Source organism: Theropithecus gelada, chromosome 2 (assembly GCF_003255815.1).
Source record: "Theropithecus gelada isolate Dixy chromosome 2, Tgel_1.0, whole genome shotgun sequence".
NCBI classification, from domain to species: Eukaryota; Metazoa; Chordata; class Mammalia; order Primates; family Cercopithecidae; genus Theropithecus; species Theropithecus gelada.
The window spans coordinates 158,671,483-158,699,090 of record NC_037669.1 but is presented as its reverse complement, the minus strand read 5'-3'; the positions used below and the strand labels follow the sequence as shown (position 1 = coordinate 158,699,090).

The window sequence follows — 27,608 nt, the reverse complement described above, 5'->3', positions numbered from 1 at the left end:
TGAGTGAGTGCCCGGAAATGGCTTGAAGGTTCTGAGACATTAGCTGTTTTAAATTGGAACAAGCTATGACTTTCTTTTTTCTCTCTCTCAATTAGTACCAGGGCCCAAATCCAAGTACAGCCATTCAGTAGCCCATAAATGTTAGCCGTCCTTGGTAAGTGAAACCAAAACCCTGCCAAAGCCATACAGATTACCTTCTGGGCAGTGGATTGCCTATTTCTAGGCTTTTCTGCTCCTGCAACTGAACATACAGACTGAAATTTTCATCCATGACTTATTATGCAGTCACACAGAAGTGCAGATCCATTCAGCTCAGCATCGCTAGTGCTATAAGAAATGGGGCAATAATTCTGACCAGGCTCTGGAAGGACTCAGAGGGGGAAGGAACTGGCCCTTGAAGCCTCTCGAGAGGTCTGTTAGATCCTGACAGGTGGGTAGCAGGAAAAAGGTGAGTGAATCTAGGTGCACTCAGGAAGGAAAAATGGAGGAGTTTCCCAGAAGTCTGTGAGAAAGAGGCAGGAAGTAGTCTGGGGTCCAAGTGGACCAAGTTTTGCCAATAGTGCAGTGAACCATGCACTGTATGTGTGTCATGCATGGCAAGCCCCCTCAGACTTTGACAAGGAAAACAGTACCATCTCTGGCAGCCTGGGATTGGGGTGATTCCAGAAGCAGGAAACATTTTTTGAAAGCTGCTATAAAAATCTGAAGGAGCAGCACAAAAATTAAAATATACACATATACATACACACACACACGCGCGCGCGCACACACACACACACACACACAAATTAATTAAAAGAATGGCACAGAGGGCTCTGCACCTCAGCATTAGCAGTAGGGATGATGAAAATGTGCACCAAGCCATCAATGCTGAAATAAATGTTCCCATGTGTACATTTCTTTAAGAACGGCCACCTCTTAAGCCTTCTCCAGCTCACTCCATCTCCTCCCTCTCTCTTCCCAGGACCAGCTCTCAGAGCCCCGCTCCCCAGCCAATGGCGACTATAGAGACACTGGGATGGTTCTTGTTAACCCCTTCTGTCAAGAAACACTGTTTGTGGGAAACGATCAAGTATCTGAGATCTAACTACAGCAGGCATTGCTTTGCCATTCCTATTTTTCGTCTCTAAATTATAAATATACAAATATATATATTATAAATATAACCTTTGTGTAACCCTGACTTAATGAGAAACATTTTGAGCTTTTTTTCCTATGAATTGTCAACATCTTTTTTACAAGTGTGGTTTAAAAAAAAAAAACTTTACAGAATGATCTGTGGCTTTATAAAATAAAGGTATTTCTAAGCAAAGCAGTTGCATCGATTGCTTCTCTTAATAACCATTCTTGAGCACCTGGGGATCCCAGGAACCCTGGTCAAGTGAGGTGAGAGACTGACCTCCTATAGAAGCTGAATGTTACAGTGGTCAAGTGCATGATTCTTTGAGTGATTCTTAAAGCTCTGGTTCCTCTTGATGTGGTATGACCCCATTTCCTCCCTTCTCATATGCACACCTGTAAAGGGAACTGGGCCACCTGCGGGGAAGACGGCAGACTCATGCACAGAGCAGGAAAAGGGAACATCTCATCACCTCTGAGGATGAGTGCCCTGGAGCCTTATGACGGCACCATTGGATGTCATGTTTAATTCCATCCAAGTTGTGGACGGCAGGCAGGAGCTTGGAGCCCTCAGGAATCCATGGAGGACATCAAGGCATCCCAAGGCCGTGTCCCCCTAACGTTACTTCCGCTGCTAACAACAGGACTGCCTTTCCCTGGTGGGAAAATGCTCCCTTTATGGCCATTCCTGTATCCCCTCCAACACCCACATCTGCATTAAACACCCGTGCCTTTCTCTTGGAGAGGATTGATCCCGGCCCTGGAGCTTTAAAATGCTTGCCCTTCTTCAAGGATCAAATGTTTATTGGGGTTCAGCTTTGTTTTCTCAAAACGCCATGGTATTGTGCCCCTGAGGAATACGTTTATCTAAGAAGCTTTGAGGTAGTCGAGCGATAATTTTTGAAACCTTCCTCCTGCAATCTTTAAAAAAAAAAAATATCCAAGCAAATCATTTGGGAGAAGACATTATTATACTCCTACTTGGCACTGCAAACCTGCTCGCAGCACCAGCCGGGGGACTTGCCATCCAGCTCTCGGCTTCCGCTGCTCCCCTTGTTCCCAGCTGGCTGGCTGCCTCCCCGTGCTGTGTCCAGCACGGCCAACAGGGTCAGACCCTCAGAGATGCCCAAGGGGCTTCCAGAGGTGGCTGCTTCTCTCTTTTTTCCTGATTGTGGCTGAGAGAGATGATTACTGCTTTGACACTTCCTTTCTCTAAAAGAAAAATAGTTTGATAGTATATTTTGAATATAGATGCTCTTATAGTCGGATTGGGAATTGAACTTGAATGTTGGGTCATATGTTTGTGTTGTTGCTGTGGTCTATCATGACTTTTTTCTTTCTGCGTTTTCCTTAAAAAAAGAAAAAAGAAAAAAAGATGGCCTTCGACAGTGTGTTCTCAATGTTGTATGAACCTACTTCACATGAGTTCGGTTGTTGTCTCTCTTCAAAGACTCTTCAGCCCACAAAGAAGCAACTAAATGTTTCTCTAAGTTAATTTTCTAGCGTGTTGTTGTCTTACCTTTTTAACCTTACCATAATATTTCTGTTAACTGTTACATTTAATATACCAATGTGTGTGAGTATACAGAGAAAAATCTGTTTGTAAAGTAAAATTTATATATAATATATGTAATCAAAGATACATATGTTATATATACATATGTGGATGTATGATTTATTTTTCCTTATCCACAGATTTCAGCTACCATGTATATATAAATAAACTTATTTTATTAGCCAGAGGATTCCGTTGCTAATACATTTTGCACTCTTTTCAAGATAAGCTCTAAGCCTTCCTTGAGCAGTACCAACACCACTTTATATCCATCCATATTTTTCAATCTGATTTAACAGTAAGGTGAGTTTTATGTATGTGACGAGCTAATAGGATTAGCAATTTATCATTTGATAAAATCTTTTTGAACATGTTTGCAGTTTCTCCAAAGTAGACTATCTTTCATCAGGTCTTTGGACCTGGGTCAAAGTACATCCCCCCCTCACTCTCCTCGCCTCCAGGGCTGAGTGGATTTATATATAAATATCTTTGGTCCAGAGAAGTCTGAAGCTAACCTGGCCATTGAGTGTCACCATTCTGTAGAGAATAACAATACCTAAACATGACACATTTGTGCACAACTTAATCAGTAGCTTGAACTTTTCATTCAGCCTTGGACAATACATCTTGGAATTCACAATAATGCAGATCCTCAGAACCAAGTCAGTGTCACCTGTATAGGAGGCTGTTACTGTAACACAGGCTCGCTTGCCCCTTCTGGGTGCATCAGGGGTGGTGTTCACAGCATTAATGCTATGTCTGAATAAACAAGGACACTACTGTCCTTTACTTAATCTGATTGGTTCTTCATCTGTTCCTCAAATAGCCAACACTGATATTTATAAAATACCTTCCAGGCCATCTCAGACAGACAAAGTGGAAGACAATAAAGAAAGGAAGGGTTGGAGTGTCCTGGTCAGCAGGAAGGAAGTGCACACAGAGTCTTCTAGTAGGCGACCAGGTTTTTTACCTTTACCTGTGTGATCTCGGGTAGGTACCCTGCTCTCTGGGTGGTGGGCAACAAGGAGGCTTCTAAGTAAGTCACTGGCCCAGAGGTTGGAAGAGGGTGTCTGCTCCCAGCTCTGCTACTTTCTGGACACGGGACCTTGGGCAAGTCATTGCAGTTCTCAGGGTCCTCCTCATGTAAGAGGATAGTGGCCAACTGTAGAACATATGATATGGTACTTTTGGAACTGTGAGGTTCACAGCCCATATGGCAGTACCTGTCAACCCTGGACCTCCTTCCTCCTGAGGCTGAGTTGAGAATTCCATGAAATAAACTATACGATTCATCCACACACCAGGCTGGATCAGGTATTCACTAGAGGTTGGCTCCCTTCTCCTTCTCTCACCTGAGGTACATTCCTACATTACAGCATTTGGAAAAATATCCAGCTCTGGGGTTTGGTGACCTGGTTTCTCCAGGGTAAAACTTATGTACAGCGGTTTTTAGGTCCATGTTGTCATCCTGGAACTGGAGGAACCTTTCTGACCCTAGAGAATGGATTGAGGTGTGACCCTTGATGGTTTAGTGGATGCCAAGGTCAGTAATTAAAACCCAGGGGTGTCATCATATCCTAACTTGGGGCACCCTTGGAGAGCTTACCAGAAAACACCGTCTTTGTTGTTTTTCTCAGTTTTCCAACAGATGGAGAAGCAGAGGTGTAGGGAATGGCTGGAACATAATGCGTGGGACCTGAATTTGCCCAAGGTCCTTATCTGGTGCATCAGAGAGTTGGAGGCTCAGGCCAATGTTCAAACAGTGAGGTCCAGAGGGAGGAAGCATCCTGGCCAACAGCAAGCAGCTGATGAACAGCAGAGCATTAGAGGACAGAGATGAGGAGGAAAGGAGAGAGGCGAGGCAAGGACCTGAAGCTGCTGTCAGGACTGGGAGAGGAAACCGTAGGCAAGTCTTTTCTCTTGGGTCCCTGGAGCTGCCTCCTGACACTTTTCATCCTCCATTGCCTGTGTGGACATACGTTCACATTCACATGTGCCAGTACACATGGGGATGTAGAAAGCCCCAAAATAGCTAGATTGAGTCCTAGCTTGTAATTTGAGGTCTGGGGCAAGTGATCACCACACTTGTGATCTGAGGTCCTTGAGCCTCAGTTTACTCATCTGTAAAATGGGGTTGCCTGATGCCTGCCTTGCCCACTCTTAGGTAGTAAAATGTACAAACCCAAATGGTCTACCCCCACAGCCTGCACTGATCCAGCCTCCCCCACCACCAGCAGAAGAATCTGGGAGGTTGGGCACATGACCCTGCATCAAAGAACGCATGAGTGCCTCTCTGCACACAGCCCTGGGCAGTGCCCTCTTCTCTTTCAGCTCAGTGAATGATGGAAACTCATGGAAGACAGCAGACAAAGCAGCCCCGGGGATAGGGGAGATTCCAGAGAGGCCCGTGACCAGGCCACAGGGATGCTGGGGCTGTAAACCAAAAGCCACTGGACTCTGTAAACCCACTGGGCACCACAGAGGCAGAAGGGGTGATGAGCGAGAGGCGAGTAGTAGTGGACTTGCCCCCCAGTGCCAGCTCCAGCATGCCCCTCCAGAGGCGCAGGGCATCCTTCAGGGGGCCACGGTCATCATCCTCCCTGGATAGCCCCCCAGCCTCCAGGACCAATGCCATGAGTGGCCTTGTCCGAGCACCTGGGGTCTATGTAGGAACAGCACCCAGTGGATGCATAGGTGGCCTGGGTGCCCGTGTGACCCGCCGGGCCCTCGGCATCAGCAGTGTCTTCCTTCAGGGCCTGCGGAGCTCAGGCCTGGCCACAGTGCCGGCTCCAGGTTTGGAGAGGGACCATGGTGCTGTTGAGGACCTAGGGGGCTGCCTGGTGGAATATATGGCCAAAGTGCATGCCCTTGAACAAGTCAGTCAGGAGCTGGAAACACAACTGCGGATGCACCTGGAGAGCAAGGCCACGCGCTCGGGAAATTGGGGTGCCCTACGGGCTTCCTGGGCCAGCAGCTGCCAGCAGGTAAGTGTCCAGGCTGTGCCAAGGGCTTTGCAGAGGGCTGGGAGGGCTGCTGAGGGCAGGAGTAAGGTTGTGAGTAGGCTGAGGCCAGAGAAACTGACCATAATGCCCTACACTTTCACACTTAAAATGTTCATGATAACAACAATGCTCCTTTTTACCAAGGTTTACCAGGAGCCCACGCTAGCCCCCATACGTGCACTATCCATTGTCTTCTTTACAATTCAAAGACATGCTATGCAGCGGATCATTCATTGATTGCACTTTTCAGATGAGAAACTGAGGCATGTAATTTTCCCAAGACTTCAAAGCTAGTAGAGGGATGAAGATGAGATTTGAATCTGAATTTTTGTGCCTTCAAAGTTGCATTTGCCCCATTACCCTGAGCTGCCTCAGTCACCTTTACTGTTGAGAAGGGATTTTTACAGTTATTATCCAGTCAAATACCATTGGATGGATGTGGTATTAAGAACAATGAATAAATGGAGATGTGTTCCTGTATCCACCTATAACCACGCTGTTCAATAGAAATGTGAGGTACATTGGTAATCAACAAGTTTCTATTACCCACAGTAAAACAAGTAAAAAGAAGCAGGTGAAGTTAATAGTATAGCTTACTTAACTCTATATGTCCAGAATGTTATTTCAACATGTAATCAATACAAAATATATGAATGAGATAATTTACATTCAAGTAGAACTTTCTGCATGATGGAAATATTAATATCTTATATCTACACTGTCCAATCTGGCAGCCACTAGCCAGATATAGCTATCAAGCACTTGAAATGTGGTTAATGAGACTGAGGAATTGCGTTTTTGTTTTATCTAATTTTCATTAATTTAAATGTAAACAGCCACGGGTAGCTAATGGCCATCTTATTGGACAGGGAAGGATGCAGAGGTTTCATCTTTCTTCCTTGCTTGGTCAGCCCTGCGTTTCCCACTCTCCAGGGTGATTTCTGCAGAGTCTGGAGCTCATCCATCATGTCTGGCCTGCAGCCTGTAGTTCTAATGCTGGGACTCCAGCCAGCATTGCACCTCTCAGCTGGTCTCTCTGTGGATGGTTGGCTTCTCTCCTCCTCTTTCTCTCCAGATGCTGGTCTTGGGATCACTCTGAGCAAAATCAGTCTCTAACCCACCAGGGACTGCCAACTCAGACCCTTGGCCCCCTGGAGTCCAGTATGCAGCCTCCCAAAAGGAAGTCACAAAATTTTATTTGTGTGTAGCTGGGGGATGCTAAGCAGGTGCACACAGGGACTCCCCATTTGCCCTTCCTGCCCCCCATTTCGTCCCAGGATGCTTCTCCTGCACTGCTCTCAGTGCCCACTGACAGCACAGAGTGCATGATGAGCAGCACCATCCTCTCAGGCTCTCCCCCTGGTGCTGCTGTTCTGCTTGCATCCATCTGGGCTGTGAGGGAGAGCCATCTTAGAATAGTCCAGGGCCTTAATGCCTGTCAAATCTAAGAGGCAGCCATTCCTCCAGGAGTCTTCACAACTGTCCAAATATTGTGCCATAACAACCACCAGAACATCCCTAGATACTCCAATATGTCAGCATCTGCTGGACAATCGCTTGCACTCAGATGCCACACAGACTTCTCAGGAGAAATCAGGTGTCCCAATGGCTAGGTTAAAAAGTAGGGCCACAAAACTTAGTTTATACTCAATAGATACCGACTTGCTCTGGCTCCAGATAGCTACAAGAGCCTTTGCAATGTACTGACTTCTCTGGGCCTCAGTTTCATTATCTACAAAATGGGTATAATAATGCTTAGCTATTCCTGCAAATCCACAGACAAATAAGATGACTGGCTCCTGCCTACAGGTAGAGTACAGACTAGGAAGCTCTAAAATCCTGTGAGCGCCGCAGCCACACACCAAGACACGCGACCTCTGTAGCTGAGGGCCAGGGTCCCACATGGGCTCACTTTCCTCTTCAGTGATTGTAAATGAGGTCCTGGGTATGAATAAAGTTCTCTTTTTCTTCTTTTTTAAAAAATTCATGGCCTTGAAATTAGACCAATTGATAAAATGGAGTTATTATTTCTTTTTTTTTCTTTTTCTTTTTTTTCTTTTTTTTTTTTGAGATGGAGTCTCGTTCTGTCACCCAGGCTGGAGTGCTGTGGTGTGATCTTGACTCACTGTAACCTCCGCCTCCCGGGTTCAAGCGATTCTCCTGCCTCAGCCTCCCGAGTAGCTGGGATTACAGGTGCATGCCACCATGCCCAGCTAATTTTTGTGTACATTTAATGGAGATGGGGTTGCACCATGTTGACCAGGCTGGTTTCGAACTCCTGACCTCAGGTGATCCACCCGCCTCTGCCTCCCAGAGTGCTGGGATTACAGGAGTGAGTCACTGTGCCCGACCTGGAGTTACTATTTCTATATTGCACAGCCCAGCCTTTCAACCATATTAAGCTCTATTCCATTAAGAAGAACAAAAGAGGCCGGGCGCGGTGGCTCAAGCCTGTAATTCCAGCACTTTGGGAGGCTGAGATGGGCGGATCACGAGGTCAGGAGATCGAGACCATCCTGGCTAACACGGTGAAACCCCGTCTCTACTAAGAAATACAAAAACTAGCCGGGCGAGGTGGCGGGCGCCTGTAGTCCCAGCTACTCGGGAGGCTGAGGCCGGAGAATGGCGTGAACCCGGGAGGCGGAGCTTGCAGTGAGCTGAGATCTGGCCACTGCACTCCAGCCTGGGCTACAGAGCGAGACTCCGTCTCAAAAAAAAAAAAAAAAAAAAAAAAAAAAGAAGAACAAAAGAAAACTCCATAATTGAGAAATACTAGTTATTTTTTCAGTCAATCTGGCCTCGCAGAACTGCAGGAGGCCCCCACTAGGCCCCCACCCCTTTCCAGGCCTAGAGGAAAGGCCACCTCCCAGCCCAGTCGTTTCACAAAGTGCTGCCTTCGTCTCACCTGGGGTCAGAGGCAGCCACTCTGCGGTCCTGGGCTCCAGAAATCCAGAGCTCTCTCCCTCTGCCCTCACTTAGGCCTTTCTGGCTGGGGCTTCATACCCACCTTTCCAGACTCTGGGCTCTGGTGTTCCGTGCTCCTCACAGCACCCCTTATCTCTCCCGTTTCTCCACCTGCAGCCGCCTCTTCCCCACCTTGTCCGTAGAACTCCTCCTCGTCCAGAAGCCCAGTTCCATGCTCAGGTGCCCTCATGCAGGGCCTGAGGCCTCAGAGCAAGCTCTCAGCAACTGAGCCCCGAGTTGGCACCTAGAGAGAAATTCAACCTCCTTAGCCTGGGCCCCAAACAGAGAATCCAAGAGGGGCCTCAGTCACTCAAGAGCAGGGTGGGGATGTCCATTTCGGTGGCACTTTCTTGGATCAGGCTGGAGCAAGCAGTGGGGAAAGTTCAGAGCAACAATTTCCATAAATGTTTGGGAAACAACATTTACCCCTGCTTTTCAGAGGTGGATGAAAGAGCTGGAAAGGAGATGGGCTCTCCTCCCCACCGCCACCACCCCAGCTGACACAGAAAGCTCCTGGGGCCATTCTGGGGAGTGGGGGCCCCTGTCCCCTGGAATCTCCCCACAGCCTGTCTTATCCCCACCAAGAGGAGACAAAGACAGGTTTTCAGAAAAACCAGGAAGAGAAGCCGGGGGAGGGAAACCATTGCTGTCACTGTGCAGAGAGCCGCATCATGGAAAGCAACACAAAACTAGGGCTCGCACCACGGCAGAAGCAGGAAGGCCGTCCCGGGGAGGGGAATCTTCTCCATCCTTATCACTATGTAAGTTTGCGGCCAGGGTTGGCTCCACGGGTGCACCACCAGTGAAGTCTCATCGGGCCCTGCACTGGAGTGCAGCGACGCCATCAGAGATCACTGCAACCTCAAGCTCCTGGCCTCAAGAGATCCTCCTGCCTGGGCCTTCCAAAGGGCTGGGATTATAGGTATGAGGCACCGTGCCCAGCCAATAGTTTTATCTTTGAATTTGTGTTTTGAAAGTGAAGTCTGGTGGGACAATGGAGCATGGACCAGGGGCTCTTGAATGGTCCTACCTCCCTCTGTCTCCCTACAACGTGTTTTTGGCCCACCCCTCTGCCCCTGGGATGCCCTTCTGATACCTGCTCCACGCCCCTGGGTGGCAGCAACTGGAGGGAGAGGACAAGCCTCTTGCCCGCCCCCGACCCAGGTATCTACAGGTGGCACTGAAGTCGTAATATCCTTGGGGGTTATCACCCCATCCCTACCAGCAGGACATGGCACATCGGCCCAGTGGCCAGTAAGAAAGGTGCCGCAGCCATTGGTGGGGTGCGCACATGCCCAGAATCATGGCGCGAGGCCTCTGGATGCCTATAAAGGTCTGTATAAGCATCCCCATGCCCCAGGGATTGGAAAATTAAATAGCAGATAAAAATTACCATAACAAGTTGAAACATGACAGAAGAAAGGAAAAAGCATTATATTTGAGTAACTTAAATCGCATTTTGTTCCTGCTCTTTGAACAGGGGGCCCCACATTTTGCACTGGGATCCACAAATGATACAGCTGGTCCTGGTTAGCGTTCATGCACATGAAGTTCCATTTCAATTCCAAACCTCTCTCTTCCCACTCCTTGGTTGGGTTAGAACCTCCAAGCCTCTTCTGCTAAGTGGTGAAAACAGACAGAAAAACCAGTGGCAACTACAGAGGCTGAGGAAGACCTGGGCCATTTCCCTCTCCAGCCTTGCTCTGTGCTCCTGACTTTTCTTACCAAGTGAAGGATGCTGACAATAGGCTCTGGTGGCAACATCAGGCCCTTTCATCCTCAGATAGGGCAAACACAAGCTTGGGATGAGGCAGCCTTGTGCCTCGGAGCTGCAGATGAAAGGAGAGTGGGGACAGAGGAGCAGCCCTCAGAGACCGAGTGTCAAAACAAAAGGAACAGCTGAGTCCAGGGGGAGAATGGAGCTGCCTGAGGAAGAAAGGGGAGCGCAGAGGTTCTAAGTTAAGGAGCCAGGACATTAGTCTAGGTCTCCATGGGAGAAAACTGCAGCTTACACCTCCAAAGGATAAGGCTGTCAGCTGGAGGAAATGGGAAATCAAAATTGTTGAAAGGCAACAGGATTAGAGTTTAAAATGGACCTGATTTGACTCTTTTTCCTGCTGTTCACAGCCCCTCTTTCTGTCCCTTGCATAGAGAGAGCCCACACTCAGGGAATCTGCCTATTTGAAGAACATGCTGGAAACTCGGGCAATCCAGATCTGGGCCAGGTTTCTCTCCCACAGAACTTGTGGTCCTAGAAGGCTTTCTTTTTAGAAAAAGAAACAAGAACTAATCCTTCTCCACTGAGTATAAAGAAAGGCAACAGGGTTTGTCGTTCATGATTCACAACCTGGTATCCCTGAAAGTAGGCGATGGGGGCAGAATCATAATCTGCAAAGGCCTGAACACATTTCCCCAAGACAAAGTCACTCAGCCTGTTTCTTAATAAATGCAATTTGTTTGGTCAGAGCGGGCTAGTGGGGCATTTTCTCTGTCAGCCAAGCTATAAGGGACACTACAGTATGGTTAGAAATGTAGCTACCAGAGAAAAGTCCATTAGAGAGATTCATTCCTCTTAGGAAGAGTGAGGTAGATGATCGGAAGAAGTATTTTGATGGGACATGGGGAGAAGGAGGCATGAGCCTGCTTCTCAAGGGTCTTGTTCATATAACACAGGTGGCCACTAAGCTGCTTTGTTGTTTTGTTTTGTTTTGTTTTTTTGAGATGGAGTCTCACTCTGTTGCCCAGGTTGTGGCACAATCTCGGCTCACTGCAACCTCCGCCTCCCGGGTTCAAGCAATTCTCCTGCCTCAGCCTCCCAAGTAATTGGGATTACAGGTGCCCACCACCATACCCAGCTAATTTTTTTGTATTTTTAGTAGAGACAGGGTTTCACCATGTTGGCCAGGCTGGTCTCGAACTCCTGACCTCGTGATCCACCGCCTTGCCCTGCCAAAGTATTGGGATTACAGGCATGAGCCACCGCGCCCGGCCAGTCACTAAGCTGCTTTCTAAGAAAGGTGGTTTCTGGTTTCCGGGAGGCTATTTTCTAAGTCGAATGTTTCTGGAAAGCAAGAGAACTGCTGAAGAAAACGGAGGGAGACTAGGGCTTGGCACTCAGGGCCTCTTTCCATGCCCCTCTCATACACCACACTCGGCCACTCTTAAATCTCTTAAGATCTCTTAAAATGTGAGTTCCATGTTGAGAAATGGAAGACAGGGGGTGGGGTCAGTTTTCCATGGAAACTAGGGAAAACTAGATGTGATACACAGACTGGGGATTTTGAAGCCAGACAGCCCCTAGCCTTACCACTTGCCACTTACCAACTGCATGACCTTGAGCAAGGTCTTCATTGATCTCTACATCTCAGTTTCTCATCTGAATAATGAGAATGATTAGAGACTTCCTCTGACATGACAAAATATCTCTAAGAAGGAAACACTAGGCCTTCCACAGAAATTAAGAATGAGAAAAAGATGTCCGCTGTCTCTACTGTTCCGTAACATTGGTCAGAGGCAGCAGTCAATGTGATTAGACAAGAGAAAGTACTTGATATAAGAATTGGAAAGAAAGAGGGAAAATTTTGATCTTTCTGGAAATCCCAGAAGGAACCATGTAAAAACTATACAACAAACAATAAGATGATTTAGTGAAGTAGCACGTTATAAAACAACATCAAAAAGCAATGCTGAGGCCGGGCTTGGGGGCGAATGCCTATAATCCAAGAACATTGTGAGGCCAAGGCAGGAGGATCACTTGAGCCTGGGAGGTTGAGGCTGCAGTGAGCCATGATTCTACCACTGCACTCCAGCCTGGGTGACAGAGCAAGACCCTGTCTCTAAAAGAAAAATAAATAAATAAATGCTGCTGGGTATGATGGTACAAACCTGTAGTCCCAGGTATTCAAAAGGGTGAGGCAGGAGGATTGCTTGAGCCCAGGAGTTCAAGACTAGTCTGGGCAACAAAGCAAGGGCCATCTCAAAACCAACAACAAACAATGCTATTTATGTATAAAGAAAAAAGATACAAGAGATGAGAACATCTCATTCATGATAGCATAAGATGAATTAGCTCTAAACTTCAGAAATATCCAAAATCTGTATTAGACAATAATCAAATCTTTCCGAAACACACAAAATAGTCTTGAACAAATGGAAAGAAACACCATGCACTCAAATAGACTCAATAGCATAAAAATGTCTCTTCTCCCAAGTCAATGTATCAGTTTAACGCAATCCTAATTTTTAAAATTCCATCTTTTTTTTCTAGAGTTAGATGAGTTGATTTTTAAATTCCCTTTGTAAGAACAGAAAGACAAGAATGGCCGGGAGAGAAAAACTAAGAAAGAGTGGAGGTGGGGAGGTTGGGGAGGGGACCAGCAGCCCCACCAGACATTAACATATTATAAAGTCTCTGTAATTAAAATAGTTTAGCGTTGGCACAAAAAAGATCAGACAACCATGGAACAGAATAGAAAATCCTATAGTAAGCTCTACTGTGTTTGGAAATTGAGTATTGATGAAGGCAGCATTTGAAAGCAATAGAGGGAAGGCTGGACTTTTTAATAAGTGATATTCAGACAACTAGACAGTCATAAGCAAAATAATAGAATTGGATCCATGTCTTGCTGTGCCCTAGGGTCAATTCTAAATGTATCCTAGATATAAAGTCAAAAATGAAACCATACAAGTAGAAAATATAGGTGAATTCCTTTATAACCTGGATGTGGGAAAAATTTTCCTTGTTACAATTCAAAATCCAAAAGCAACAAAGGAAAATATTGATAAATTTGATTAAGAAAAATTTTAAATTTTTGTATTTCGAAATATTGCCATGAGGAAAATTAAAAGATAAATGATAAACAAGAAAAAAAAATTGCAATGTAGGACACGAAAGGTTAAAATAGCCCTATTCTATACACAGCATTTAAAATTTGAGGTTAAATAAAGCCGATAGCACTCTTTTATTTTTAAATATGTTAGAGATAAGCACAGACAGTTGACACAAAAAAAAAGATGAAAATGGCTCCTAATGTCTCAACTGCACTCATACTAAGAGAAATTTTTAAAATCCACCTGAGATACCATTTTTACCTATCCAATTAGCAAAACTCTAAAGTATGTCAAACTATTTTGTTGGTGAAGCTCTAGGGAAACAGGCAAGTTTATACAGTGTTGATGGGAATAGAAAATGTTATAACCCCTGTGGAGAAGAATTTGGCAACATCTAGACAAATTATACAGGCATTTATATACATATAATCTGACCCAGCAGTCCTGTTTCTAGGACTCACTCCCAATGACACATTGCCAAGAATATGAACAAGAAGTATGTAGAAAGCTGTTCCCTGCAATCCTATCTGTAACACAAAGTACTGGAAACAATCTGAATACCTCCCAGTAGGAGACTAGTTGAATAAACGATGATGCATCTGCAAAGGAACAAGGAACAGCTCTATAACTACTATGGAGTGATGATCTCCAGGATATGTCATTGAGCTAAAAGGCAAGATGGAAAGAGTGTGTATTTCATTCTACCATCTAGCTAAGAAAAGGGAAGGATATGAATATATACATACATATCTGTTTACATTGAAAACAATGGAATAAAACAAACCATAAGTGTTTTCACATGTTACTTATAAGAGGGTGGAAGGGAAAAAGTAGCAGGGAAAGGTAGGACACTAGAGTTCTTTTAATTTATCTTGTTATATGGAGATGACTTTGGAACCATGAAAATATTTTACAGAATTGTATTAAAAAAATAGATTTCAAAAAGCCAATTCTAAGAATCAAATATAAAAAGAAATAAATGAATTCAACTATGTATCAAGTTGATAGCATAGTCACACAAAGAAGAACTATTCCAAGTGACTTTTTAAACCACAGGAATTTAACTGTACATTCCTAGTGGAGATGCAAAAAATAACAGAAAAAAAAAAAAAAACAAGTTTTCAGTAATCATATTAGTGGTGGTAGCACTGACACTGTTATTCTGACAGTGGTGTGTGTGTGTGTGTGTGTGTGTGTGTGTGTGTGTGTACCATGGGTAAGTAAGAGAGTAACTATATTTGTGTTACTGGAAATTGAGACTTGGGTATGAGTGAAAGGAGATACAGTTGTAAGATGCATGAGGTTTAGTGACAATTCTTTAGTCTTGAATTTAAATTGGAATTATCAGTATCAAGTCATGATATATGTGATCATAAAAATAAATATATGCCTATCTCCAAGTCTGACCACTGAAAAGATCTAGAAGCAATGGCCAACTTAGTGACAATGAACATTTTTAGCTTCAGATTTGGGTCTCTAACAACCATCTTTCGCTAAAAGAATGGGGGCTTCTTGTAGAAATGGCTGAATCCAGGTTTGAGGATAGGAAATATACAAAATGAGTCTGAAACACCTTGTCATACCAGAAAGCAAGGATGCTATGAAAAACTACTACTGTCATGTCAGAAGACTTAGGAGTCAATTCAAATAAGCTCCCACTAACCAAAGATGGTTGGGAATCAATAAGAATATTATCAGGGCTTCTAGTAAGGTGAACAAGAAGACATCCACGTGCTGGGAGGGTGGCTACCCCAACTCCATGGGGACAGAACTCCTGTGCTCAGGACTCTTCTACACCTCATGCTGTGGAATCTAAATCAACAGCAAAGCTGAGGTCCAGCTGCCATAAGGATGGACACCAACGAGGCTGCACTGGGGACAAAAAGAAGTCAAGATAAGCAACACAAACCATAAAGACAGGAGTGTGCGGTGTGTGAAAAAACAAGAAAGGCGGGATCAGGAAATTCAACAGGGTGAAGTCGCCTTCCCACCTAGCTCTCTTCTCTTTGCTGAGCCATACAAAGCTACCAGCCAGGAAAATAAGTTATCAAGTTGTATCCAGAGTAGGCTTGGAAACTATGGTGAAATGAAGGATTTTATAGGAGACAAATCTATATCAAGGCTTATTGCAATTTCCAAGCCTACAGTACCATCTATAACATATGAAAATGGACCCCAGTAGGACCTCTGCACCCAGCATTTCTCAGTCTCAGAAACAGTCCTCAGGCTTACAGAGTGGACACAGTAGCCAGTAGACCAGTGCAGGTGGCAGCAGTGGCACTAACAGTGGTGGCCAGAGACATGACTGTGACTCACATAGCAGTAGTGGGAGCAGAAGACCAGAGAAAAATGCCAGCATGGATCACAGCACTCCAAGCTGTGCTCTTACAACCTTGGAAAACCCAAGGCTGTCTCTTCATTAAGCTCCAGTAGTTCCAGCTCTCATGAGAGTGATCAGCATAGCAAGGAGTATCAGCGCACCAAATCACCTGGGGACCCTAATGCAAACAGGGATTCTCCCTCTCATGTATCATTATCCAAGTGGGCAGCACTCAAATACGCCTTTCCCACCTTCGTTGATGTCAAAGTTCAGTTCAATGTTACAGAAACCTGCTGCATGTGTGCAGCCCGTGGGCGGACAGGAGTCTGTGAGTGGACAGGAGTCCGTGGGTGGACAGGAGTCTGTGGGCGGACAGGAGTCCGTGGAACCAAAGCTGTCCTCTGAGTGCTACAGTGGTCAATCCCATGGTGACAGCACAAATGAGCTGCAGCCCAGCAGCAAAGCACATCTCGCCAGGCTGAAAATACCTTTCCAACCGCTAGACCTAAGTCACACATTCAGAGTTTTTAACACTGTGACTATGTGAAGCAATTGAACATGAAATTCTGATTGAACTTGAACTGCCTTTTTGCCTTAATCGTAAAGAATGTAAAAGTTTAGAGATGTTTTAAAAGTTTAAAGACTTGTGAGCGACTCCCAAGTGAATCCATAGAGACCTGTTAGCTCCCCTCTTGGGAAATAGAGAAAGTGTCATTTACAGTTTTCATATATTAAAATGATTAGTCAGTTATAGAATAAAAGCATGATCCCTCAATTTTTAAAAAAAATATTATTAAGAACATTAACTGAAATAGATTGAAACCCATCAAATATATCAGCATAACACCAAAAAAAAACCCACTAATTAATCATCTTTGGAGCCCACTGAGGAACCAACTCATTATTTTTAAAACTGGTAAATAATGAGAGAAAATAAAGCATCTTCCTGCCTTTTTTGTAAGACCTATATGTATATCCGGTAAGAAAAATAAATAATTAAGGAGAGAAATTATCTTTTTATAGATGTATTCCAGCTAATAAAGAAAAATAATAGAATTATTATTAATTTTATTTATATCTATAATAAAACAATGACTCTAGGCAATAACAATAATTAAATGGCTATGACCATCACAAAATGCAACCAGCAGCCATTCTGTATCTCCTGGTGGAGTTCACATCACCACCTATGAAGCAGTCTTGCAAATAAACAAAAAAACTGAATATGATTAAGCCTCAAGATAAAACTACTAATTTACAGAAAAGACAAGGGTCAGATGAACAGGTTAATTCTGTAGTAAGTTCTACTATGTTTGGAAATTTAGTTTTGATAAAGGCAGCACTTGAAACCAATAGAGGGAAGGGTGGACTTTTTAATAAGTGATATTTAGACAACTAGATAGTCATAAGGAAAATAAATTATTAAATCAGCAAAATCCAGACTCTGGGAAACTATAGGACAAAAGACCCAATTTTTTAACAAATAAAAATTGCAAGGGAAAGAAGCAAGATGGTAAGAGAAACATACACATTAAAAGAGACTAAATTGACATATCAGCCCATCAAAATGGGCTTTATTTGGATCACTATTCAAACAAACTATTAAAAAATATATTAGACACTTGAGAAAAGACTAGATATTTGATAATTGAGAAAGTATAATGAAAGTATTACTAATTTTTAGACGTGATCATGGTTGCGAAGTCATGTGTTCTTTTTATAGCATTCTTATAATTTGCCAATACAGGCTGAAATATTTGAAGAAGAAATAATACGATGTCTGGGATTTGTTGAAAAAAATCTCAGGCAGAGTGGCAAGATGTGTGGATACAAGTAAAACAAAATAGGCCACGTGCTTATAATCAATCAAGGAAGCTGGGTGATGCATATATGGGGGTCCATTATAGCAGGTTTCTTTTGACTTATGTTTGAAATTTTCGTAAAAACGCAGCTAGACGACCTACCTCATCGGGTTGGTGCAGGAATGTAAATGAGATGATGTGTGTAAATCGCCTGGCACATAATCAATGCCTTATTTAAGTTCGTGGAATTGAATAAACTTGAAGACATACCTTAAGTGAGCAGTAACACAAACAGCTGCTTACATGTGCGCGTTGATCCACCGACATATGCCGTGGGAGTTTCCGGAAAGAGCAGGGTATTGGTTAGTTCTCAGCGAGGGTGCCCCAGGAAGTGAGGACTGAGTGTGGGTCCCCCGGAAGATGCCAGAAGATGGCGCTTCAGAGCGGGACCCAGCGTGGACCCAGGTAGGAGCCGGGCACGGCGTCCGCAGGGCAGTCTGGGTGCGGGGCGGGCCTCCCACCGAGCGCCAGCTCTGCTGGGGCCACTGCTCTGTCTCCCCCCCCTCTCCACTTCCAGAGCCCGGCACAGAGAGCCATACCTCAACACACAGTGGGTGTTCAAGAAACGGCTGGTAGTGAAAGTTGAATATGGAACCAGACAGGCTCCAGGTTTCAAATCAGAACTCCAGATCAGGGGTTCTCTAAAATTCCCGACCAGCAGTGAGACAGGAAGCGGCTGCAACGTCTGACACAGCAAAACAACTCAGCGGAATCCTCTGCAGCTGTGAGAAGAGAACCAGGATGCTGGTTAGATACTGACGTGGAGCTGGCGCCAAGATGTATCGCTGAGTAACCACGTCTGTGCTCTGCTACTACTTGTGTTTCTTACAAAGTGGAGGGGAGACTCTCTCTGGAAGCACATACAGGGGCTGCGGACAGTGGGGGCTTCTGGTGAGAGGGCTGAGGCTGGAGACAGGGCAGGATCAGGCTTACTTTGGGGTGCATACTCTGGCACTGTTTGGAGGTTTTACCTTGAATAAAATATGCAGTAATAAATAAAACTCCTGTCAGTGGCTTTTGGGGTGGGGGAAGCAGTAATTCCTATCAGGTCTTGGGGCAGGGGAAGCCTTCAGAACTCCACAGAAGCAAGAGAACCCTTCTACGGACGTGTCCCGGTGGGACAGAAGACCCATCTCCGCAGATCCTCTCAAAACAAACCCAACTAAATTAAACATCCGTACAGAAGAGCGATAGGAAAGATGTTCTAAAGGGCTACACTCTCCAGAAGAGCTAAATTAAAACTAATCCAGGCAGCTGGCACAAGTGCTGAGGACAAATGTGGTGGCTTTTTACGGGGAATTAGTGAAAGAATGGCTGAACCAAGCAGAATGTTAGGCGGCGTCCCCAGCGCTCTCCCAGAGGGTTTATGCTGATCCACCGAAGTTGAGGACTCAATTTAGGCAAATAAAACCTAGTTTATTGTCGTCTGGCTGGGGAAAAGCACATAAAGACTCATTTATCTGGTTGTAAACGAGCTAGTAGAGCCGGCTGTCACAAATGCATTATTCAGCAGAAATGAGAAGTGATTTCAGCAGTCCTCAGGAGGCAGTGAACGCAGGGCACAGGAGTGGAAATCTCCACCACCAAACTGACCACCACTGGAAAACAAATTGTCCTTTATAGTTACATCTTTATTTCAGGACCAATGAATAACCATCTAAATAAGCGCTATCTAAATAACACTACAGTGTGGAGACAGAAATAGTGAAGTTAGAAACCACCCCTCCATCCCCCCACCCCCCTCGACTTTCAGCAGGCTCTGGGCAAAATTATGCAGAAGACAAAGTCCCCTACTGAACGTAACTGCCCACACCTGCCTAGTCCCTCTACTCACGCCCTACTCATCCCTGTCCTCTCCCGTCTACTCACCCTGTCCACTCACCCCGTCCTCTCCCCTCTACTCGCCCCCGTCCTCTCCCCTCTACTCACCCCTGCCATCTCCCCTCTACTCACCCCTTTAGTCACCCCTACCCTCTCCCCTCTACTCACTCCTGCCATCTCCCCTCTACTCACCCCGTCCTCTCCCCTCTACTCACCTCTGTCATGTCCCCTCTACTCACCCCTCTACTCAACCCTATCCTCTCCCTTCTACTCACCCCTGTCCTCTCCCCTCTACTCCCCCCTATCCTCTCCCCTCTACTCCCCCCTGTAGTCACCCCCTGCCCTCTCCCCTCTACTCACCCCTGCCCTCTCCCCTCTACTCTCCCCGTCCTCTCCCCTCTACTCACCTCTGTTCTCTCCTCTCTCCTCCCGCCTCCCCAGCTCCTACTCCTAGCCCTACTGCCCACAGAACTTCCAGGTGTCATTCCCAGAGCTTCCAGGTGTCATTCCCAGCTTTCAACTTCATTTTCATCATCTTCATTCCCACCCACCAGGTAACCTTTCTCCAGCTCTGAGGAGAAAGGTTATGTGATGGAGGGATTTATTGTCACTCACCCACCATGGAAACATGGGCCTTGTTTTGTTCATCTACCCAGTGACAATGAAACCATCACTCTCACGTGAGGAGTAACGGGGACAAGGAGGAGAAGCCCCGGGAGGTCATGGGAGTTCACTTGGTGTGGGTACCCAGCGTCCCTGAGAAGACTGCCTGGGAAATGAAGCACTCATGGCGGCATCCGGCCCACCCAGCCAGGAACATCTCCGGGGACAGCCTTGGGTGGGCCCCTGAATTCCTGGGTGCAGTTGGCCTAGATCCAGCCACCCCCAGAGTGGGCACAGGCACTGTGGGAGTTCTCTGGGTTCACCTTCTGTGAGGCATATACCTGCTCAATCCCACCAGCCAAAGACCACTGAGAACAGACGTGTGATTTTCCTAAGAAAATCATGTTCCTACCCTAACAAAATCATTTACTTCCGGAAGACTCATGAGGATAAAACCATCCACAGTCTTCACTGAACTGCGGGCCGCCGATATGACCCTTGTGTTTGTGTGACATCTGCAAACTTTAACAAGAACTTTTACTCTGTCTTAATTTGGGCCTCTCCATAACATATGGGGCTACCCAGGAAGATGGGATTGTGTGCAGTGTATTCATCGCCTTGGGCTGCCAGAACAAAGGCCCATAGACCAAGTGTCTTCAACAACAGAAGTGCATTTTCTCCCTATTCTGGAGGCCAGAAGTCCAAGATCAAGCTGTCAGCAGGACTGTTTCTTCTGAGGCCTCTCTCCTTGGCTCATGGAAGGGCATCTTCACCCTGTGTCCTCACGCAGGCTTCCCTCTGTACATCTGTGTCCAAACTTCCTCTTCTCAGAAGGGCACCAGGCGTCTTGGAGTAGGGCCACCGTCAGGACCTCATTTCAACCAAATTTCCTCTTTAAAGACCCTGTCTCCAAATACAGTCACATTCTGAGGTACTGGGGGTTAGGATTTCAGCATAGGAATTCAGGGGAGGAAGAACACGATTCAGCCTGTAATACCCATTTTACAGATAAAGAAACTGAGGCCACAGTTAGTATTCCAGCCAGGATCAATCCAGTGTTGCTTCTACCCCTAAAATACTGTTTAAAAACTTCCTGTCACATTCATTTATAAGACCGGAGTTAGTCCTGTCCCAGGACCCTGAAGGGTAGGCGGGCCCACAGTCTACATAGAGTGCCCCTGTTTGATAAGATAGAGCTGTAGTCGGCACAGGCCCCACTCTGTGAGGAGTTCAGACTCTGGGATGTGCCTCCTTTTTCTGCCTTTCTCTGCCTCTTTTAATTTGGAAGAAACTGTCAGAAAGGGTGATTGATCCTTCCGCAAGCCCATCTCTAACTGGAACTAACTGCTTTAACCAGGACGCACGAAGCTGGGCGGCTTCCGACCCATCAGACAGCTCAGAACTGAGGCTTGCAAGTTTAATAGCTTTGCTGCTGGGGAATAGCCCAGCCCTCCTCGGGATTCTCGTTTTCTTTTTCAGTGATTTTAATACTCAGAAAAATGTGCTGAGCAGTCAGCACTCAAGGCAGAACGACTTTATCTGAGTAGAGTTCAGAGACTCCCCACGGTGTGTGACTCCCGCTCCCCCAAGCCACTCCAGCACAGGAGGTGAGCACCTGCTCGGGTGGGAGAGGCCTGGCATGAGGGGTTTCCACAGACTGCTGGACTGGGACCCCTGCCCTGGACAGGGGTGATCACCTCTCACCACCACCTAGCGCAGCGGTAGGGGCCAAGATGCCAATCTCCATGGAGTGAGGCATGGCTCTGTTAAATCCCACCAGCCAAAGACCCCTGAGCACATACTCCTAGGTGGAAACGGTGTGTTAGCATGCCGCAGCAACAGAAAAATGTACCAGGAGAACCCGGGACATCTCAGGAAGAGGGAGTTGGGAGGGGCTTGTTACGAGGTTTAGGCCTGTGTTAGGTTGTTGGGGAAAGGTTTAAGAAAGGCTTGTTCTGCATTTGATGCTGTCAGGACGTAGGGGCAGTTTGATGATTGGGGATCTTAATAATCTTTACACAGGAGGTGGAAGGAATGAAGCAGGCACAGAGCTGCTGTTAGTAAAGAAGCAGCAGTCATCGCTCGAGTCAGCTGGAAGAGGGGATGTTGAGTTTTTGTGGCTGCAGAGCGTCCTTGCCTCTCTGTCCAGATAGAATCACCGCGTGCCCTTGTCTCCATCTCCTTCCACCATGATCACAGAGTGAGCTAGTCTGATTATCGCTGATATTCTGTAAATGTTCGTGCGTAAGTGAGAATACTCTGGTCTAGCTGTCAGCTGCCAACAGTCAGGGCCATGGTTTTACTTCCTTACAGCAAGAAGGCAGCCTCGGCCTCCTCCTCCACAGTGGTGGAAGGACCCCGGAGGCAGAACGGAGGTGCGAGTGACCTCTCGTCTCATGTGTCTTGTGTAGCCCCCATGAGGCTGGGGGCTGAGAGGTAATTGCTTGGGCTGTGCTGTGACTTTAGGAGCAGGGCCCACTCTGCCTCCCACATGCTGAGCAGGGTGTGTCTGCAGAACCCACGCTCCTGCCTATCTCACCCATCTCTCCCCGAGAGTCTATCTTCGCAGTCCTGCATCTACGCAATCAACCGAGTTAGAACATAGCAAGTCCAGCTGACTCCTTCCCACAAGAGAGGCCCTGGCCCCGTTACTAACCCCTGAGAGTCCATTTCCTTATCTGTACATTGAGGGCAATAATCCCTGTTTCACAGGATTGCTGTGGGGATGCTGGCTGGAGATAATGCATGTGAACTAGAAAGTATGCATCGGGAAGGGAGGAACCTGTCCTCTCTGGCTCCTGCTGTTTTTCTATCACCCAGGATGGCGGCCAGCACATAGATGCATGATAAATATTGGTTAAATCAACAAATGGAAGTGTCCCACAAAGTAATCAGTTAATAAGAGGCAGCTATGTTGGTTTCCCAGAGCTGCCATAACAAAGTATTACAAACTGGGTGGCTTAAAATAACAGAAAGCTATTCTCTCACAGACCTGGAGACTAGAGGTTGAAAACCAAGGTGTCAGCAGGGGTAGCTCCTTGTGAGGACTGTGAGAGAGAATCAGTCCCAGGCTGCTCTCCCAGCTCTGGTGATGGCGGGCAATCCTTAGCCTTCCTTGGCCCGTAGGTGCATCACCCCCATCTCTACCTTCATTCTCCCATATGTCTGTGTCCAAATTTTCCTCTTTTCATAAGGATGCCAGTTACATTAGATGAGAGCCTACCCTAATGACCTCAACTTGATGACATCTGTAAAGACCTTATTTCCAAAAAAAAAGGTCACCTTCACAGGTACTGGGGGTCAGGACTGCAACTGATCTTTTGGATGGTACACAATTAAATCCATAACACCGGCTATTGTTCCTTTCACATTATAGTCCTGATTCCCAACATTTTGTCCTGTCTTGTCAACTGTCATTTAAAAAGGTTCCAGAAATATCAGTATTTCTGCACCTAACCCATTTCATCCTCTCTTCCTTTTGTACTTGAAATTAAATTCCACATCCTAGCCGGGCGTGGTGGCTCATGCCTGTAATCCCAGCACTTTGGGAGTCCAAGGTGGGTGGATCACAAGGTCAAGAGATCGAGACCATCCTGGCCAACATGGTGAAAACCCACCTCTACTAAAAATACAAAAATTAGCTGGGCGTGGTGGTGCGCACCTATAGTCCCAGCTACTCGGGAGGCTGAGGCAGGAGAATTGCTTGAACCCGGGAGGCAGAGGTTGCAGTGAGCCAAGATCGCGCCACTGCATGATCCAACCACTTTGTTCCAGCCTAGCAACAAAGCAAGACTCCGTCAAAAAAAAAAAAAAAAAAATCCACCACATCCTATCAAACTACTTGGGCTACTAGGGTCCAGAAAGGAAAGCTGTACAGAGAGTCCAAGAGAATGCTATTCATATTGTAGAAACACGGTAAATGCCACTAAGCTACTGTGTGACCTTGGACAAGTTACTCCACCTCTTTGAGCCTCAGTTTTCTTAACTGTTAGGTAAAGGCATTGGATCTCACTGACATCTCCCTGAAGACACATAGGGAATAGGCCAGATTCCCTTTTAGAACTCTGGTAGGCAGATGAGATGGATCCTTTCCCCGGACATGCAGAGATCGGGTGCCACTGACTCCTACCTCTCTCTTCACTTCTGTGTACCCTGAGATGAAGCCCTTTCCCATCTGTAAAATCAGAGGGTAGAATGTTCTGATCTCCCAAGCCGGCAGCCATAGAGGAGGCTGTCACTGCTCCATCATCTCTGAGCAGTGAATGAAGCCTATAGAAGAGAGGCAGCCTCCGATGAGCTCACTGCCTCCATCCTTTGGTTGGCTGGCCGGAAATGAGAACATTCAGTACATTTGGGGCACCTCCTGCATTCCTGAGGCTCAGGTGGTAGCCTATGCCCCAACATTGATGAAGCAGCAGTTATATTACCCCCAGCCCAGCACCTGCCAGAATATAGCCCAGGTGTTGCCAAACGGCTGTGTAGGGAGAAACTGTCCGGACAGGGGGGTTGCCGAGAGACAGCAAAGCCAACACCTCACCCAAGTTCACAAAAGCCCAGATTAAACCAATGAACAGCTGGAATTTCTAACTTGGACAGCCCCCAGGATTGTGCCTGCCTATACCTGGTACTGAATACGTGAACCTTCTTGCTCCTTCTCAGACACACCCCGTCATGGTTCCAGACAACCACTGCTGTGATTCTGAGCTTCCTTGTTACACCGAAAATCCTAAGAGCAGAGGTATAGTCTGATTATTTCTGAACCTAAAACCTAGCACAATGCCAGGCACAAAGAAAGAAGACAAGGAAGTCAGGAAGGCAATAAGGAAAGTAGGAAGGATGGAAGAGGAAGGAAGAAAGGGAGGGAGGAAAAGAGGGAGACTGCAACAGAATATCACAGTGGCTAATGGTGCAAGCTGTAGAGTGCGAAAGAACTGAGTTCAAACTCTGGTTTTGCCATTGACTGGCTTTGTGACCCAAGGCAAATCGTTTAACCTTGCTGAATTCCAGCGTCCTGATTTGGAAAATGAGGGTACTATTCACTCCACAGGGTCGTTGTGGGAATTAAATAACTCACTTAGAACACTTAGCATAGTGCTTGGCCATGGTAAGCATTCGGCAAACTGTGGTAGTAATTTGTGTCATCATTTCTAGTAGTTAAAACAATAACCACATGGACTGCATAGCCCTCTGACATTATCTGCCCAGCCAACTTTTCCGTACCTGGAGGGAGCAGGGGCGGGGGGAGGAATGAGCATTTGCAGCAGTACACAGGGACGGCCGCGCTGACTCAGGAGCATTCCACTTTATGGCAGCGATCTCGGAGTGACCTGCAGGCCAAATCAGAGTTGCCAGAGCCCCTTTGAGATGGGGGTGTTCCGGGCTACCGCCTCTGACCTCGTTCTCTTGGCAAGTGGCGCCACCTGCTGGCTGGTCCAGGAACTGTCTTGCATACCTAGTCACCCAACTGCAAAATGTTATTTGTGTTAAGTCCTGGATTCCTATAATCACCTCCTGACTGCCAAAGCCACCTTGATCCTGGGAAGCCAGTCACGCAATTCATACTGTCCTGCAGTCGTCCGGGTCATGTCAGAATTTCCAGGACAACTCCTGATTTCCTGAGGATTACAAATCAACCCCATAAAATTTCATTTTGCCCTGAGACTTTGCATATATTAACCAGCTAGTCTGTTTCTATTCTCTTCTGCTTTTTTTTTTTTTTTTTTTGCCAGGGCGGGGTGCGGCAAGGAATGGAGTCTCACCTTGTCTCCCAGGCTGGAGTGCAGTGGCGTGATCTCGGCTCCCTGCAACCTCCGCCACCCAGGTTCAAGCGATTCTCCTGCCTCAGAAGTAGCTGGGATTACAGGCGCCTGCCACTGCGTCCGGCTAATTTTTTTTTCTTTGTATTTTTAGTACAGACGGGGTTTTGCCATCTTGGTCAGTCTGGTCTCGAACTCCTGATCTCGTGATCCACCCGCCTCGGCCTCTCAAAGTGCTGGGATTACAGGCGTGAGCCACAGCGCCCAGCCTTCTCTTCTGCTTCTATTCATGGCAGAAGAAACCTCCTTTCTTTCCTTTTTCAGGTGCATTCTGGGTTGTTTTGGAGCTTAGGTCAACCTTTAGTTTAGAGTCAAGGGTCCTGAGTTCCAGTCTCAGCCCACCAAACACTTTTGCCCAGGTCCCCCTAATCTCTCCCACCTCCAGCTGCTTTATCTGGAAAAGGAGGGTTATCATTCCACCTGCCATCATGGTCCTGATCCTTTGGTGTTTTTTGTTCGTTTGTCTTTTTATTGTTGTTGTTGTTATTGTTTTTGAGACAGAGTCTCACTCTGTCACCCAGGCTGGAGTGCAGTGGCACAATCTCGGCTCAGTGCAACCTCTGCCTCCCGGATTCAAGCAATTCTCATGCCTCAGCTTCTCAAGTAGCTAGGATTACAGGTGCACATCACCACACCCCACTAATTTTTGTATTTTTAGTAGAGACTGCTTTTCGCCATGTTGGCCAGGCTGGTCTCAAACTCCTGACCTCAGGTGATCTGCCCGGCTCAGTCCCCCAAAGTGCTGGGATTACAGGTATGAGCCACTGTGCCTGGCCTGGTCCTGATCCTTTTGAAACTTAAAGGAGAATGAAATCAGTGGGACAAGACTTTGTCAGTGTCACAGATAAGGCTACAACTTCTTAGCCTGTGGGTGTAACTAGTGTCACGTGTAAATACAGAATCTTGGGTGATGGTTTCCTGCATTGGCCTTGACTTCTTCCTCACCAGCAGCCTCTTAGTGTGACATTGTCATGGTAGCTACTATAAGGCTGGTACAGGTTTCAGTTTTATTATGGTCATTCATGAGATATTTAATGAGGGCTTACTATGCACCAGGCATTATGAGAATTCAAATATTAGAGCCAAAATTCTTGGACTTTGGGACCTGGAGGTCTAGGAGGGATGAAGTGTAAACAAATCCACACATTGGTCCATCCCTGTTATGTGCCAAGCACTGTGCTGGGCACGTGATGAATGTCAACTGTAGATCGAACAGGAAGGACTCATGAAGTACAGTTACAAACGCAGCTTTGGTTTGATAGGGACCCGCCCAAGATCCCTTTCAATTTGCTCAGTGGGTGGTAGACATTCTTCCCAGCCCCTGGGCGAAAACATGGACGGTCCCATGATTTTTCTGATCACTTGTAGGAAACTAAAACTACCATACTCGTTTTAAGCCACAAAACAGTCTCAACTCAGGAAACAGAATGTCTAGTTGATATATTATTCAACACATCAACCTTCATTTTCTCCCCTGCCCAGGTAGGGCCAAGCACCTAGTGGGGGTGCTGAGGTCAGCTTTGTCTCTCTTTCCTGCGATTCTCCTCACTCCCACTTCCCTGTGGCTGTTTCTAGCCCAGTTGAAATCTAAGCAGGATGAAGGGAAGGGAAATAAGGGAAGGGAAGCGAAGGGAAGGGGAAAAGCTCTTCCTTGTCAGATATTGTTGTAAGTTGGTGTCACAGTGTCTGGCTAACGTTTAAGTAAGATTCTTTCTC

General features: G+C 46.3%; 2 protein-coding genes across 6 annotated transcripts in view; both read left to right on the top strand.

Annotated features, from left to right (window-relative positions):
* TMEM108 (transmembrane protein 108) overlaps window positions 1–2,864 on the top strand; it is a 329,320-nt gene extending 326,456 nt beyond the window's left edge. For all 5 annotated transcript variants that reach the window (XM_025375579.1, XM_025375578.1, XM_025375582.1 and 2 more), the window contains one exon: window positions 965–2,864. In XM_025375579.1, coding sequence (XP_025231364.1) covers window positions 965–1,087 — 123 coding nt within the window. In that variant the 3' untranslated portion in view covers window positions 1,088–2,864. The remainder of the gene's footprint in view (window positions 1–964) is intronic.
* Window positions 2,865–5,037: 2,173 nt separating this feature from the next.
* The window catches only part of BFSP2 (beaded filament structural protein 2), a 66,387-nt gene continuing 43,816 nt past the window's right edge, over window positions 5,038–27,608 (top strand). Inside the window, exon 1 of the mRNA XM_025376121.1 lies at window positions 5,038–5,658. Within this exon, the coding sequence (XP_025231906.1) occupies window positions 5,170–5,658 (489 nt within the window). The 5' untranslated portion in view covers window positions 5,038–5,169. The remainder of the gene's footprint in view (window positions 5,659–27,608) is intronic.